We start from the raw sequence: 16,385 nt of genomic DNA on the forward strand, positions 1-16,385 counted from the left end.
CTGGATGACGTCATGAAAACTTGATGACCTTGAAAATGTTACTCTAACGTCTCATGACAATGACCTATGACTGTGCCAAAATTGAACGAAATTGACTAAACTGATCTTGAGTTATCCTGTTAACAAAAAAGTGTGAAAATAAATAAAAATAAATAATAATAATAATAATAATAATAAAGAAAGAAAATTCTGACGAAAACAATAGGTGATCTGTCGTTGACAGACCACCTAATAAATAATAATAATAATAAATAAATAAAGAAAGAAAATTCTGACGAAAACAATAGGTGATCTGTCGAAAACGACAGACCACCTAAAAATCCAAAAATCCAAAAATTCAAAAAAAATCAAAAAAATTCAAAAAAAATCAAAAAAATTCAAAAAAATTCAAAAAAATTCAAAAAAATTCAAAAAAATATATAAAAAAATATGGCGTCCGAATACTCGAGTATTCGCCTGTGAGCCTGGGAGTGTACTCGGGTACCTCATTACACTGTTGTGCACAGCCTTAGTATACATTCATACAAAATTATATACCGGTATCTCTTTTAAAGTATATACCGGTATCTCTTTTAAAGCTTATCTGCCGTAGTTTACAGGAGGGATTAGACTGCCCTGCAAGGTCACTGGACAGGTGGTTATCTCATCAACTCAGCTCTCAGTTAACATAAGAAAAAGAGGATCATGGGGGACCAATGGTCACCGATTAGGCATCGTTTGTTACATAGAGGGCGCAAGTAGCTACAAGTAGTGCAGTGGGCCTTTAAAGTATATACCGGTATCTCTTTTAAAGTATATACCGGTATCTCTTTTAAAGTATATACCGGTATCTCTTTTAAAGTTACAAAATAGTAGAAAGATTAACTTGGCAGTGGGTCGAAGCTTGGTCTAATGTTGAGATGAATAAATGAAGATAGACCATACATGTACATGTACTTTATTTGCTAAGTTTTCCCTTTGTTAAACACAACTCAGACCCAACATCAGGGACCTGTTTCACAAAACTTGTCATCAGTGACAAATGACAGGCTTTGTTATAAGCTACTGAAATCCTTGCTACTGATTGGTTATCAGCAGATTTGTCACTGATTTTTGTCATTTGTCATCGAAAAAAGGCTTTGTGAAACAGGTCCCAGGTTTGAATAAATCATTGGTACGTGGGCCTTATGTTTAATACTCTTTTTATTTTATACATCTGTAATTTGAAAGAGCCCCTTACAAGAAATAATAGGCAATGGATAATAATGATTATTGCCATTGAATTGTATTTTCAAATGTTTTTGTTTGTTTTTTTGTCCCCAGGGAAGAGACAAAGGACAAAAGATAGATCCTTGGGAGGACGCTTCATTCATTATCTACAGAGTCACTGATAGATATGGATTCTGCCAGTAAGTATAATAAAACCAGAAATTTGTGCATGAATGAAATATCTCCAACTTTACCTTCTCTTCCTCCCTGGTTTTCATCCTTTTTGTCTGTTTTTCTGTTTTTTCTTTTTTTTCATGATTCAATCCTTTCTTGGTATGAATCTTTGGACTGGACATTGACAGTTTAAACAATGCTCCTGTCAATACTAGGGAAAAACCCTCATTGCTCCCAAAGAGACAGGATCATTGTATGGAAGTGAAATGTGCTTAAACTATTATCATACCGACAGGACATCCTGTGCTTAATGTAGCCCAATTTGTTGTTATTTTAAGGGGGAGGGCAGAATAATAACACTTGTCTAGTTGTGACTCCAAACTGTTTATCATTGTAATATTCTTTGTCTTATACTCACAAAAGAGTCATGGGAAATGTGCTTTATAGTTTGATGTACTATTTACCTCACAAGATTGAGAGCTGAAAATATATATTGCCTCCAGTGGCAAAGAATTGAACGGTTTGGAGTTGGTAATTGTATATAGTCAGTTTTTTGGTTTGACTAAGGTATTATTAAGCTCACTCATACAATAAAAGATAAAAACGATTCTTAGTTAAATGAAATATACATGCATACATTTACAGTATGATTCACAAATACACAAAAGACCACCACATTTTCTCAAAAATTTGTTTGTTCACTTCTCTTATTACCCTATTTTCATAGTCCAAATTGTAAATAGACTCTTGATTTTCCTACCAGGAACTACGTAGATGTGTACAGCAATGGCAGGTACGAACATGTACAAGGTTTATGATGGTTGCACCCTAATTTATCACCCACTTCTTATACCTTGTCCCATACATACACTTTTATGTAATGCTATCTATATAGTAGAGGTGTTGTGGACTAGTGGATAAGTCACCCGACTGCAGATCACAAGGTACGGGTTCAAGTCCCACGCGGCACTAATGTCCTTTGGCAAGACGTTAATCTACATGTACGTTTGCCCCTCTCCACCCAGGTGTAAATGGGTACCTGATATGCTTGAGCGCTAGCTACTTGGGCAGCTCGGCTACAACCAGGGTAATATGTGTAAAGCGCCATGAGTGTCAAAACCTGACAGATACCGGCGCTATATAAATAACCATACTATTATTATTATATCAATGACTCGGTGAAGCTAGGTGTCTCATTGACTATTTTTCACAGCTACATGTATCTCTTGCACTAGATGATATACTCTACAGGTACATTGTATATTAGACCGAAAGCTTCAGTCTCTATAATCGTCGGTTGTTCCACTGAGACTACGTCTGGCTCCACTAGACCTCCGGTTATAGAGACAGAACGATCGCCTATGCCAGCCTGTGTTGAACTTATTCCGCTAGATTTTAGCCGCTAGGCCCCTCCCACAAACTTGCCACGGCCGTATTGTTATGCCCCAAAATCCCCCAAAATGTCATTTTACCTCGTTCATTTCCAATTTTAAATTAGGCCTAGGCTATAATACATCGGTTCCACTTACTAACTGGATTGATATAATCCGTTTAATGGTCCCTTTTAAGGAAATTTATCGGTCAAAATCGACATCCATGTTGAAAATCTTGCAAGCCGTGTTAAACTCTCGCTGCCGTCAATCTCATCCCTTCTAGTCTACGCCGAAGGCAAAATGATTATGAAGGAAAAACTGTGATAATGCCATTACGAACGTGTAGATGGCGCACAGTTTTTCCTTCATAATCATTTTGCCTTCGGCGTAGACTAGAAGGGATGAGATTGACGGCAGCGAGAGTTTAACACGGCTTGCAAGATTTTCAACATGGATGTCGATTTTGACCGATAATTTCCTTAAAAGGGACCATTAAACGGATTATATCAATCCAGTTAGTAAGTGGAACCGATGTATTATAGCCTAGGCCTAATTTAAAATTGGAAATGAACGAGGTAAAATGACATTTTGGGGGATTTTGGGGCATAACAATACGGCCGTGGCAAGTTTGTGGGAGGGGCCTAGCGGCTAAAATCTAGCGGAATAAGTTCAACACAGGCTGGCATAGGCAGTCGTTCAGTCTCTATAACCGGAGGTCTAGTGGAGCCAGACGTAGTCTCAGTGGAACAACCGACGATTATAGAGACTGAAGCTTTCGGTCTAATTGTATATATACTTTCATCATGGTTATAACAAGGGAGGCATCAGTGATTAATCAAAGTGAAACCAATTTACAACTTTCAATTGCATGTAAAATATATATATATTCATACATTGTATTGAGTTGAATCGAATTGATTTATTGAAAAAAAAACACACAAACATGCAGCTCAAGGCTGATATTGTCTGTTTTACAAAGTACTCAGATATTTACACTATAATACAAACAAAACTATTAAAGTACAAAAGCAATATAACAATATAACAATGGTAATATAACACAGCACTATTATATACAATTCAGAAATATATCAAAGATTATACATTTGTATTATTATCACCTATTAACAAAAATTACAGGGGTGTTTTTTGTCAAAGATTTAGGGGTGGGTTGCATGCAGTGGGTTGTCGTGTTACCAAAACTGGAGTTGAATCAGCAATGACATTTGGGGGTTTGTACATAGGATTTTGGTGCCCTGATGTCACAGGCATTCGTCTTAATCAAGGAAATGTTACCAGAACTAGAGTTGATGTAAATTTGAAAGAGCAATGATTGTAATACCTTCATAATTTTTCTTTATTTTTCAGTGAGAATGAGCTCCCAGATTTTGATGAGGAGGAGAAAAAGGTAAGCATTTTCCTTTTTATTCTTGCAAATAAATTCTTGCCAAAAAAGGACATTACCTGCATGGCTTTGTGTGATGACTTTGTTCTAGTTTACAGGCACAAACCCTAGGCAGTCATTGTGTGTATTAAAAAGTGTTTCTGGATGGACTAAAAGACTGTGTCAATCGACCGCACGTTTTACTGCACCCTATAGGTTCTGTACTATAGCTGCTCCGGATACAGCCAGAGACAGACAGAGCTAGGCTCTGCTCAAGGCTCTACGACCAAGAGCCTGTGCTTGCAGACTAGTCTTGCCCAAAGGCCACTCCACTATCTTCCTATGACTAAATTTTGGCAGAAACATCAAAATAAATGCTATTTTATAAATGTGACTTCCTCCAGATTGAGGTCGTAAATTATAAGCAGTTATTTTTTTGAATTTAACAATGTGTGAAAATACTTCCAGCAAGTAATGTTCCATGTTGATATCTCTTTAAGTATATATAAGTGTTGCATGTCGCCCACAGACAGTGTCACCAGGTCGTGCAGTGCAGGTTGAGACCACACTGATCATAATGGGGCACCATAGATTTGTTTTCTATTATGTTTTCATAAAATAATTCTTATATTACGATGATTGCGATAATCAGTTGATGAGTTCATAATCCACAGAAATAGAATCTGGTTGTGGCTTTACACAAATTCTGACAACTCCTGAATTTGCCCTCGAACCATTGATCTGGAAAATAATGGCTTATATTAAGCAGTATTAGGATCAACATAGTGGATAGTTTAAACCTTCCTTTGTGAGGAAAGACTCGATTGGTTGCAGGTCAGTGGGCTGTTACAGGAATGTTATGAATTCACTATGATTCAAGACAAATTTGGCACATCCTTTGACTGGTTTGATAAGCTCCCAGGATTTTTATGAAAGGAATTTCCCCTTTATAAAATCTCCCAACATAACTTGTTTTCAGAAATAATATTGATTACATGTAGTTAAAATGCAGAAACTTCCTGAAAGCTGTGTGCTGTTTTTCAACACAAGAGGGCAGCAGAGACTTTCTTTGCTCTACTTTTGACAGTAGTTGATAAATGAAAAGTTGTAGAAGTTCAATACATTTTTCAGAAGCGATTTTAATTCAGGAACTTCCTGAAAGCTCTGCTGTCCTTTAGCATATTAAAGAGGGCAGCAGAGTACTCCTTTCCTCCACTTGTGGCAGTATTAAACTGTTGTTTGCTGAAAGAAAAGTGCATTTAGTTTTAATGTAGAAACTTCCTGAAAAGCTTTGTGCTGTCTTTCAACACAAGAGGGCAGTAGAGTATTCTTGTGCTCCATTCCTGACTGAAGTTGATGAATGTAGTTATTAAAGTTCAGGAATTGCTCAGAAGTTTTTTAGAATAGAATCAGTAACTTCCTGAAAGTTGTGCTGTTTTTTGCACAAGAGGGCAGCAGAGTATTTCTTTCCTCCACCCCACCAATATCAACATTTGTGTAGAGTTGAAAGTGAGTTAGTTATGCAGTCTAGCTATAGAGTGATTTAAAGGTAAAGACCAGTTATGGTCATGCGATTGCATTGTGAAAGAAACGTTGTGGAATCGATCAGAAAAGGTTGGTCATCTAGCATCTAGCATCTGCAAGGTTCTGGAATCATCAAAATGATAAGAAATTTGGCCCATTCTTCGTAAAGTTACAAGCACTAAACACAGAAAGATGTATATGGGACTACCCTATATCTCTCACAGACCATGAGAGAAACAAATTTACCAAATATATGAATTAGTAGGCGGTTTCCCGGCAAATTTTTTATCATCATGTATTAGTCAAAACATATTCTTTCACATGATTGGTAATGAGAGCTTCCATTTCATTTTTTGAAATTGGGGCGTTTCCAATACTGGTCTTTACCTTTAAATGCTGCAACTTCCTGAACACAGGTGTCTTTCAAGACGTGGGTGGGGGGGGGGGGGGGGAGGGATTGAGAAAAAGATGATGGTAGCAGACATCTCTCCTATTGTACTCCTGACAACGTGTAGAGTCCCATCGCATTTTCAGTTTTCTGTCCCATTCTCAATCTACTATGACAGCTTTGAAAGTTCAAATTAAAGGGACTCGCATGGTAACATTGTTCAGATGAGAGAAAATGGTGCTAAGGTAGTGACTTCAATGCTAGATGTACGATTAAAGATAATCTGAAAGTTTGGGTGAAAGCAGACCACTATTAGGATTGTTCTTTCATGACACACATCTCTGTCCGTGGTTCAACCCCCTTCCTAAGCCGAGCGGGGGTCAGATTTCGCCCATGGGCTGACTCACCAGCTCAAACTTTAGCAAAATGCTGGGAGGATTCTGAAATGTTAGTCATACGGGGGGATTCTCTTGCGGTTTCAAAGTTCTTGGGAGACCAAAAGTTTGCAGATCGGTGTTACTAATTGATTTGCGATAATTAGTGGAGCAACACGTATGTGGACTTAACTTACAGGCACAGCCCCTCATCTAAATAATGCACAGTGCAGGGTCTGAACCAAGAATAGGTCAAGACTAGCTCACATAGGCTCTGTAGTCTCTACTACACTTTCAGCTATTAGAATTCAGTTTGTGTCAAATTATGGTCTGCACTCACAGACTACCAATAAGCACCAACCATTGTGAGCCATATCACAGAACATACAGTGTAGGGTCTGAAATAATCAATCTATAGACTAAACTACTGAGGCATAGTGTCCAGTGGCTACATCTCCCTTTACAGCGAAGCCAATTTAGGCTTGCCTCCAGATGCATTGTATTGTTTAAAGCATCATATTAAAGTCTGCGCTTTCAGACTAACCACAAGCCTGTAGAGCTTCTGATAGAGCTATTGGATCAGAAGTATCACTTGATCCTAATTTAACAGGGATGCCCTCTTGTAATCATACTTTGTCTTTATTATCATAAGGAATAAGGGGTGTTTGGAATAATCACAGATTTGTGTGTACAACAGCCATTCTACATGAAATATTCTGAAAAAAGTGCTCCTGGTACAAATATACAATGTAGCACACTATAAGCGATAGTTTGGTAATTTAAAAGCTATTACTGTAGACAATCAGGTTGATATTTAATCTGTTGAGAGCCAAAGGGGCATTAATCAGGATGATATGAGTTAAAGTGGGTGGGTTGTCACAGAGATGCCAACCCCTACGATTAAATCGTATTTACATATAGTACGATAATAAGAGTGAAATACGATAATACGATATCACCTCTTAAAATACGATTTTTCAACAAAATTTTTTTAAATTAAAAAAAAAAAAATTGCATAGAAATATATACAAGTAAACCCCCGCAACCCCCCCCCCCCCAAAAAAAAAATTGCTCTACAATTTTCTCATTAAATTTTAATGAAAGTGCAAACATTTTACTTGACCGTACTTACCAGTAAAACATTTTCTGACATTTTACTGGCCCGGTGGGCCAGTGGTAGTGTTTAGTTTTCGAGAAAATTCGATTTTCCTCTCCAAAATCTGATTTTTTAGGATACTCAGTCTGTTTTTTGGTGTCAAGAGGTTGGCATCTCTGTTGTCAGTTTCCATGTGCAGAAGGCCATAATATGCTGACACCAGACCAGCGTAAAAGTCTGCACACAGAAAACCTGGAGTCTTATCGAGAAATCTTGGAGAGTTCTCGGCTGAGGGAAAAGGAAAGCATTACATAAGGCCTGTTGGTCATAGAACTGAAGGCTAATCCAGGTGATTGATATCACCTGTTATTGGATAAACTCTGGAATGAATGGTGTCAAATTCCCCATTAGAGCCCGGCTTCTTTCCCTTTTTAAAGGGATAGTTGAGTTTTGTTGCAGAGGGTGCTTCACAAAACGATTTTTTTGTAAGAAAATGACAAACTGAGTATCAAATTTGAAAAAATATACAATTCAGATGACAAAATCATCTTTGATCAAAATCGGTTCAGAGACGGCTAAAATATCCATAAATATAGCATTTCTAATATTTGTGGGGCACCACAAATATTCAGTATTTTCTAACCATCCGTTTTAAAACGAGCGCCTTATACGCTTTATTCCAGCCAATGCCAATATTGGCTTTTTGTTGGCTTTTTTGTGTTGGTTATGAATAATACGCACAACCAACTGTCCCATGTATTGTTATTATTAATTAATTGATTAATTAATGGTCACCATATTTTTTTGAAAGAGGAGCTGAATTGGTATTAACCTTTTTAAATCTAAATTTACACATTTTGGGGTCTAAAATTACCTTCATAGCAATTTTAGGTTCTAAAAGGGCACTAGAAATGTCATATACATGTAATAAGAATAACCTTGCACAAAAAAAGCCCCACCACTTTGAAGGCAATGGCAGTCTTAAACAAGAACTCAACTATCCCTTTAACACCCTTCTGGTTGTGAGCAGATGTCTTAGGGCGTGTTTATGCTTCACTTTTTCTGGCCAGAATCAGGCATCTGTTACGCGTTTAGTTTAAAACACGGTTGCGTCCATGCTCACTTTTGTAGAATCACCGAAAAACGGCGATCACAATCGCCGATCGTAAACTCACAAAAAGATGCATTTACAATTTGTAAACGCGTTTAAATGGGGTCAACGCACTGACCTCGAGTGGGTCTACGTAGCATGCACGGTGCAGGTTTGCGAATCCAGCTGCTAGGCCAATTAAGGCCACACAGGGAGAATTGCCTGGAGGAGCCAGAGAAGTGAGCATAAACAGTACACCGTGGAACTGCGATTACGATGAGCGTTTACGATGAGCGTTACAAATCGCTCATTCTGCCTTCAAAAGTTGAGCATAAACGCACCCTTAGTATGACAAGACAGTGATGAAAGAAACCTAGGCCTGGATAGGTACCTGGACTCAGGACTACAAACATATGAGGACTTCTTTGTTTCTTCATACACGTATGTACATGTATGCATGTTATGATGTAAGGGGTCTGTATGATGATTCATTCTGCATTGAAAGAGTAGGATACCTGATGAACCTTGAACTCGAGAAAGCTCTATAGAGGCAACCGTTTGAATTTCATCAAGATCTAGAAAGTAGGATGTGGTGATGGACCATCTTTGAAAGGGATGCCACGTCTGTTGAGTGCCAGTAGGGCGTTACTCTTATCAATTTTACAGACAGTGAACAGTACCCTTCTTATCCTATGTTTGGAGCCAGAGGGGTGTTAAAGATAAACTCCAGTTCTAGAAAAAAAAAAAAAAAATTCTCACAGAATCGAACGAAACTTACACTGAATGTTCAAGATTACAAATAAACGACATGTGCCAAACAATTTTGGAAGAAAATGTATACTGGCTGAGTAATGAGCATAGAAAGACGAGGAAATCAAGGTAGTACTATAGCCCCGACACCATGTGTGTTGTCCCATATATAGCTTTCTGTGTACAGTGCTTGTTACTTTACCAAGACCCTGTCAAATTTATTATGATTTTGATGACTCCAGAACCTTGTACATGTATAGTGCACACCAATACTTGCATGCTACATGATCAACTGTTTCTGATCCTTTCCACACCTTTTCTTTCACAATGCAAATTTGTAAATTATGAGATTCAACTTTGTACACTGCTTTCAGGTTGCTGCAATTGTTTTGGCTGCAAATTGGAGCTACATATACATGAATAATTTTGTTGCATTGTAGTTTGTACAAGGACAATCGTGCTTCAAGCCCCGTAAACATACATGTATTTCAATACTTCTTAATAAACAATACTATATTTCTTTTTATGTACATACTGTATGTAGGCCTGTATACATTGTATGTATACACTTATTAAACATTTTGATAACGAGCCAAAAACCTTTACCCTCTCTGGAGAATTCCTTCTGAATGTTTACTTCACCTTTCCCTTTTAGTGGTGGAAAATTATGTGCTATGTTACCATAGCAACCAATTTCCTCCCCCTACATTCATCTTCCTTACTGACTTGAGGAGGTGGCGAACTGACAGTGTCATGAACTACACATTGTTGTGATGTTGTCATACATTATTAGAGCAAACGTGTTTTGGTGTTAGAAAATACATGTACTGTATGGTAAATCATTTGGTCTGAATTTTGTTTTGTAATGATTGACCGGAATATTGCAAGTTTCCTTGCAATTTAATGCTTTACCCGCAAGTTTGTTTGTAGGTTATACGTTGGGGGCACATATAGTCCCTGAATAAAATTCTGTTTTGTTTCTGAGGCCCACAATTCGCGGTATCACATATTTACAAAATGTACCTCTAAATGTTTTTGTCAATTGTTTATTGATGACCTTTGCTTTTAATGGGGAAATAAAGGACTTGAAAATGGCAATGAAATAATTTAGGGGGGGAAATGTCGTTTAACACATTGTCTAGATTTGACATGTTGCGATGATTTGATATTACCTTATATCTTTAGGGCGTCCCTTTCCACTGTCTATTTATCAAAGTGTTATTTATGATTTTCATTTTAATAGAAGTTCAGGAGAGAGAGAGAGAGAGAGAGAGAGAACTTGAACAAAGAAATTGATGGTGTAGGGACAAAAGAGAGTGAATGAAGGAAAGAGAGAGAGAGAGAGAGAGAGAGAGAGAGAGAGAGAGAGAGAGAGAGAGAGAGAGAGAGGTAGAGAAAGGTGAGGGATCGAGCATTAGAACGAGTTCTACACTATATGTTAACATGAAATTGGCACTGCTCAAGATTTGACTTTTGAGCAACGTTTAACATGTAAAATTAAGGGGCGGGGTTTCTAAATCGAATCAAAGAATAGACAAAAATGATCAAATCATGCTCTCTAGGAAGCTTAGTCCAGGGTCATACAGTGACTGTCTTGTTTAGTTCAATTAGTCTTACATTTTGTTTTCCATTGTTTTTTAGGATCTGTTCCAAAGTTTTGACACTTACATCACAGACAGTGACATTGCAAATTGGAAAGTTTTCAAGAAAGTAAAAAGACAAGCAAGGAAAAAAATAGACACTTTACTGTATGTACATGCTTTGGCCTTTTTCTCACAGCTATGCACAGCTACCCACTCAGTGCTTGTTTGCATTCTTGAACTTTTGGACGGAAATGGAACAGTTCTGTAGTCGAACAGTTTGAGAAAGAGCATTATTTCTACTGACTGTTAAAGTTTTGTAGAAGCAGAACATTTTGTGACCCGAAACTATGGAAAATTGTTAACTAACACCATGTTCTTAAGATGTCAAATTCATATTTAAGCAAGCTTTTGAATATTGAATCTTTATACAAGCATGATAATTTACTTTTGGGGTACAAAGTTAGTTATTTATTTGTAAATTTCCTTAGTAGCAAGTCAAACCTGGCTATGTAGGCCATCCAATGTTAAAGTGGCCACTGTAGACAGGTGGCCTTTCTAGACAGGTTCTTCAGCACATGCATGTTGTATATCAAGGGAGGCAGTGTATATGATGACCACTAGGCATGGGACCCTTATAGACAGGTTAGAGTATACAATCAAAGATTTTGATATACCAAGATATATTAGAAACGCTCTGGCAGGCAGTTCAGGACTGTTTTCATTTTTTTCATTTTATTTGTCCTTTCACAAACATTTGTACATAGGATTAAAAAAAAAAACAGAAACAGCAGATTATCAATTTAACAAACATACATGTAATTTGAAGTGCAATATTAATATGCAACATACAACTCTTGTCATTATTAAATAAATTCTATACAAATTTACTGATGTACACTGTAAGATCATGTTCTGTAAATGTAAGAAAGAGGAGACCTTATAGATATGTGCTCAAAACTAGGTCAAAACAATTTATAAATTTATCTGTATCTTGGAATACTGATCTCTTTTTCTCCCATCTCTTTGTATTTATTGTATAAGAAGTTCCTAGGAGGTGTTAGTTTGTCTAGTGGTAATATTCATGGTTCGGTCAGCTCTCTGTCTCCGCCTACAAACTGACCCAGGCGGACCCTGGTTCAAGACTGAGTCACGTCTTTTGGATGATGACGTTTGATGTCGGTCCCTAGACTTAAAACAATCATTACTGATTGATACAGGTCTGTAAAAACCCAAATTACAAGGGCATATTCAGTCAGAATCCTATCCCTCCAAAAAGATGGAAGATTATAACTCTTCCTAAGCCCAGATTGCTCGTCTAGGAGTAAGGCATGTGCTTTAGGCTTCAGCCCCAGCGCTATTTCTGTCGCAGGGAGCTTTAACCGTTGGTACGCATGAGCTCATACCTTACGTCATTTGTTGGCAGTGGGACTGCGCAACGCTGCTCTTCATTTGTCACTGTGTTTTGAACTGGATAGCAAGTCTCCAATCCAGTCTGCTGAAGCTAATTTCTCTTGACTTTAGTTCTTCTTTAATGGAGGTTCTTAACATCAAGTTTCTTTTCCTGTTCCTCTGAAAGGGTTGGGGCGACAGATGCTATGCTAGTCATTTTCTCCAAATCTTGACTTTTTCTTGTGGAAAATATTGTTTTTACTTCAGCCAAATGTTTTTGCGGGTTTCCAAATGTTGGTACTTTCCTTCTCAAAAATTCCTGAGCATTGTGTGTTGCAGGTGATACCGAAAGGACCTTTCTAGCTTGCCTGGAAGTTTTACGTGCTAGAGAAACGCTGTGGGTGCCAATTTTTCTTGTGGAATATTTGACAGCCAAAGTCTCATCGCAAACATGGTCAACATGTCTGCCATCCACCTCCTGTACCGTAAGGACAGGCCTACTCATCGTGATTACAAGCTTTTTAAGGTACCTTTGATTTGATTTGGGACAGAATTCTGAAAAAGTATAGATTTTGGCTGCTCCCCTTGTTTTGTATCGTCACAGAACAATATGTTATTCAGTGGAACTAATTCCAACTGAATAAATAGCATTTTTCTTGGAAACAGATTTTGTTTTAACAGATTTCTATTCAATAGCTTTCTGGGAGATATCCTTGTAGACAATTATGATAAAATGTATCAAGTATAAACAAAACAACTTTGTATCCATTAAAAACAGGATAAACCCTGTTGTTGATATACAAGTTGGTATGGGATATGGCATATCGAAAATGGAATATGGAATATGTCTTACATGTATTAGAATAATATAGATTTTAATATATAGGAGATACAATGTACATGTGCACTATTTCTTAATTTTTGTCTAAAAGTAATAAATCTGGGCCTATATTCATGACATCTAACCTGAGCTAGTTCTCAACTATTAAATAACAGAGGCTTTAGTACATTCATGTAGTTAGCTGACAACTTGATGCCCTGGTCTTTCGTTGCAGTTTGCATCACACAATTTTGTCTGGCAAACTATGTTCAAAACAATGTTCTAGTTCAAATACAAAAGCTTTAAAATCTTTCTTTTTATCATAGAGCTTGTCATGATTGACTTATTAGAACTGCATTGAGGGGATAGCAAAATTTGGTACAAAATGTTTGTTGAATAATACTTCCATATATTCCCCCTCCCCCTGAAGCTAAATTGAGTATTTTTCTTTAATTTGTGTATATCTCATATTAAAGTTACATCTTGCCCTTAATTTTTGGTTTTATTTTTATTTTGACTTTTCATGGATGATGTATTTCAAACTTAAGATTGTCAATTTCTGGGGGTTATTTTTCACCCTACTAGTACTGTAATACTTCTTTTCAATTTAAGAAAAAAAACCTTTCACAAGATCTTTCGCATTTACTGTGCCATCGGCACAGTTCAACTGCCCATGTTGTTGGTGCAACGCTTTGGAAAAGATCTAGAAAATGTTGACCCTCTTTTTCTTCAGTTTTCCAAATGTGTGGAGTTTAGAACAATATTAGATCAAGCAAATAATGAAAAAAAAAATGCACGATTTAAAACCGTGTCATGAAATGTTTAAAAATGAAATTATATTTCAAAACTTTGTGGCACATCAGTGTTAACTAGTGTGAAAGGATTTACATGTTTTTATCTTCCCCAACTTATCTTCTTAATGACCAGCGTTATCGGAGTGAAAGACTTTCATCAATTATTTTTCTTGCAAAAACACTTATCATATTGCAGAAAAGTTTCACTGGTGGACTTAAGTTTGGTGTAATGAAATATCTTTATCGATTGATTGATGAAGCTTGCCAATTTCCTGTAATGTGTATCGAGTTCACTTGCTGGATTACAGGTCAGATTCACTTGCCCAGTGCAAAGTACACTAGTAGGGAAGGGTAAAAAGCTTGGTGTTATTTAAAAAATATAGTTCATCATTTTTGTTTTATTGTTAATGTTTCTAAGGGTTCAAACATAAGGCAGTGTCACACAGAGGCCAAAAATCTGGATTTTAGTTATCCTCTTTAATTGCTGTCTGTCATCAATTCTCGCTACCCTAAATAGGTACGAAAATCTCGAAATTCGCGAGACGAGGTAATTTTCACTCTCTCGGGTCGTCACTACAACTTCCGGTATAGAGTCCCATCCCACTGGCGCTAGCGCCTGTGTTCGCTGTGCAGAGTTTTCACGCACGCTAAAATCGATGCCAATCAGTGTAATTTGTACAGATTATAATATATGCATTAAATTTAGTTTGTTTTTATTCAATTTGAATATACAATAAAAAGCAAAAAATAGTTTACAGGAAAGATTTTATTTTTATTCATGTTTTTTTTCTATTAATCTAAAAGTTAAAAAAAAATAATTGTCTTAAAATTGTGCATGTAGCGACCAGCGTCACAATCATGAGCAGACGATACAGTAAACAGTGTAGAGACAACACTCAGTTCATGTATTTCTCGTCGACCACAAAATGGATAAAAAAACAGTTTCGGAACTTAAAAAAATCTTAACGGACAGAGGAATACCATGCAATGGAAAGCTTCGGGCAGAATTAGTGACTTTAGCACAAAAGGCCGTTAAACTCTACCGTGAAAGAGAGGGTTGTGATCACGAACTGGGAAATTTCACCCAAGTCACGGCCTTCATCCACCCCCATTTTTCAGGGTTCTTACGCTTGGAATCATGAGCCCAGCACTGTGCAGCCTCACAAAAGAAAACCATCGTCACTGATGTCAAAAGACGCAAAAAACAACGAATGAAATGTTCAAATAAACGTTGAAATATTTGCGAAAAAAAACAAGACCGAGCAGACGACATATTCGGTGCATACACGTTGTGTGGCGACGGCGTTTTACGTTTGCGCTATCGCGCCTAGTAATATAGCGCCTGCACAGGAAGCTGTAATGTCGAAAAGCTATCCCATAATGCAATGCGCGTTTTCAGGATTTTCCCCGGATCTCGGCAGAATCGCTATTTGGGGTAGCGAGAATTATCTCATTAGAAATCCTCTAACGAAGCAAGAAAATTCTCCCTTGAAAGGATTTTTTCTGTGTGACACCACCTATAGTGGTTTCACTCTGACATTTTGAATCCATATCCTTGAATGGAATGTTTGTACTTTCTTTTCTGTTATGGGTGTTAAATATTCATGGGTATCAGTACTCATCTGTCAACAGTGTACCTGTTTTAATATCTACTTTTCTTTTATTACTTATCACTCCCTTTTACTCTTCTTTCTCCCTTCGTTTCTTTAATTGTTCACTTTCTCTGATTCCTCTCTCGTCAACTCTTCCTCTGTTATCTTGTCTCTCATTCTTTACTCCTCTTCTCTTTCTCTTTCTCTCTCGTTATCTATTCTCTTTTTCTATTTTGCTCTTCTTTCTCTTTCTCTCTCTCTTTATCTCTCTTTATCTCTTCTCTCTTTTTATTTTCTCCTCTCTCTTTCACTTTCTCTCTCACTCTCTCTTTCTCTCTCTCTTTATCTATTCTCTCTTTCTATTTTGCTCTTCTTTCTTTCTCTTTCTCTCTCTCTTTATCTCTCTTTATCTCTTCTCTCTTTTTATTTTCTTCTCTCTCTTTCACTTTCTCTCTCACTCTCTCTTTCTCTCTCTCTCTTTCTCTTCTCTCTCTTTCTCTTCTCTATCTCTCTTTATCTCTCTCTCTCTTTCTCTCTCTCTTTTTCTCTCTCTCTATCTTCTCTCTTTCTCCCACCCCTCTCTCTCTCTCTCTCTCTTTTATTTTTACTCCAACTTTCTCCATCCCTCACTCCTTCTGCCTATTACTATTATCTATTTGTTTGCCTGCCTAACTATCTTTCTTTCTCTCTCTTCCCATTCCCCCTTTCCTTGCGTTATTTTTTGCTTACCTCTCTCATATTCTCTCTCTTTCTCTCTCTTCCTGCTTTCCCTTTCTCTCTTTCTCTTGTCGCTCTTTCTCTCTCTGTATCTTTCTCTCTCTCTCCCTCTCTATCTTTCTCTCTCTCTTTCTCTCCTCTTTTTCTTT

The 16,385-nt window shown here is 37.2% G+C and overlaps 1 protein-coding gene across 6 annotated transcripts in view; it reads left to right on the top strand.

Annotated features, from left to right (window-relative positions):
* LOC100894091 (USP6 N-terminal-like protein) overlaps positions 1-16,385 on the top strand; it is an 84,743-nt gene that overhangs the window by 30,781 nt on the left and 37,577 nt on the right. For 5 of the 6 annotated variants that reach the window (XM_030988017.1, XM_030988016.1, XM_030988019.1 and 2 more), the window contains exons 4-6: positions 1,303-1,388; positions 2,126-2,155; positions 4,104-4,143. In XM_030988017.1, coding sequence (XP_030843877.1) covers positions 1,303-1,388; positions 2,126-2,155; positions 4,104-4,143 — 156 coding nt within the window. The remainder of the gene's footprint in view (positions 1-1,302; positions 1,389-2,125; positions 2,156-4,103; positions 4,144-16,385) is intronic. The other variant, XM_030988018.1, reaches the window with a different exon arrangement.

Source organism: Strongylocentrotus purpuratus, unplaced genomic scaffold (assembly GCF_000002235.5).
Source record: "Strongylocentrotus purpuratus isolate Spur 01 unplaced genomic scaffold, Spur_5.0 spur5_scaffold_17, whole genome shotgun sequence".
Taxonomy (NCBI): domain Eukaryota; kingdom Metazoa; phylum Echinodermata; class Echinoidea; order Camarodonta; family Strongylocentrotidae; genus Strongylocentrotus; species Strongylocentrotus purpuratus.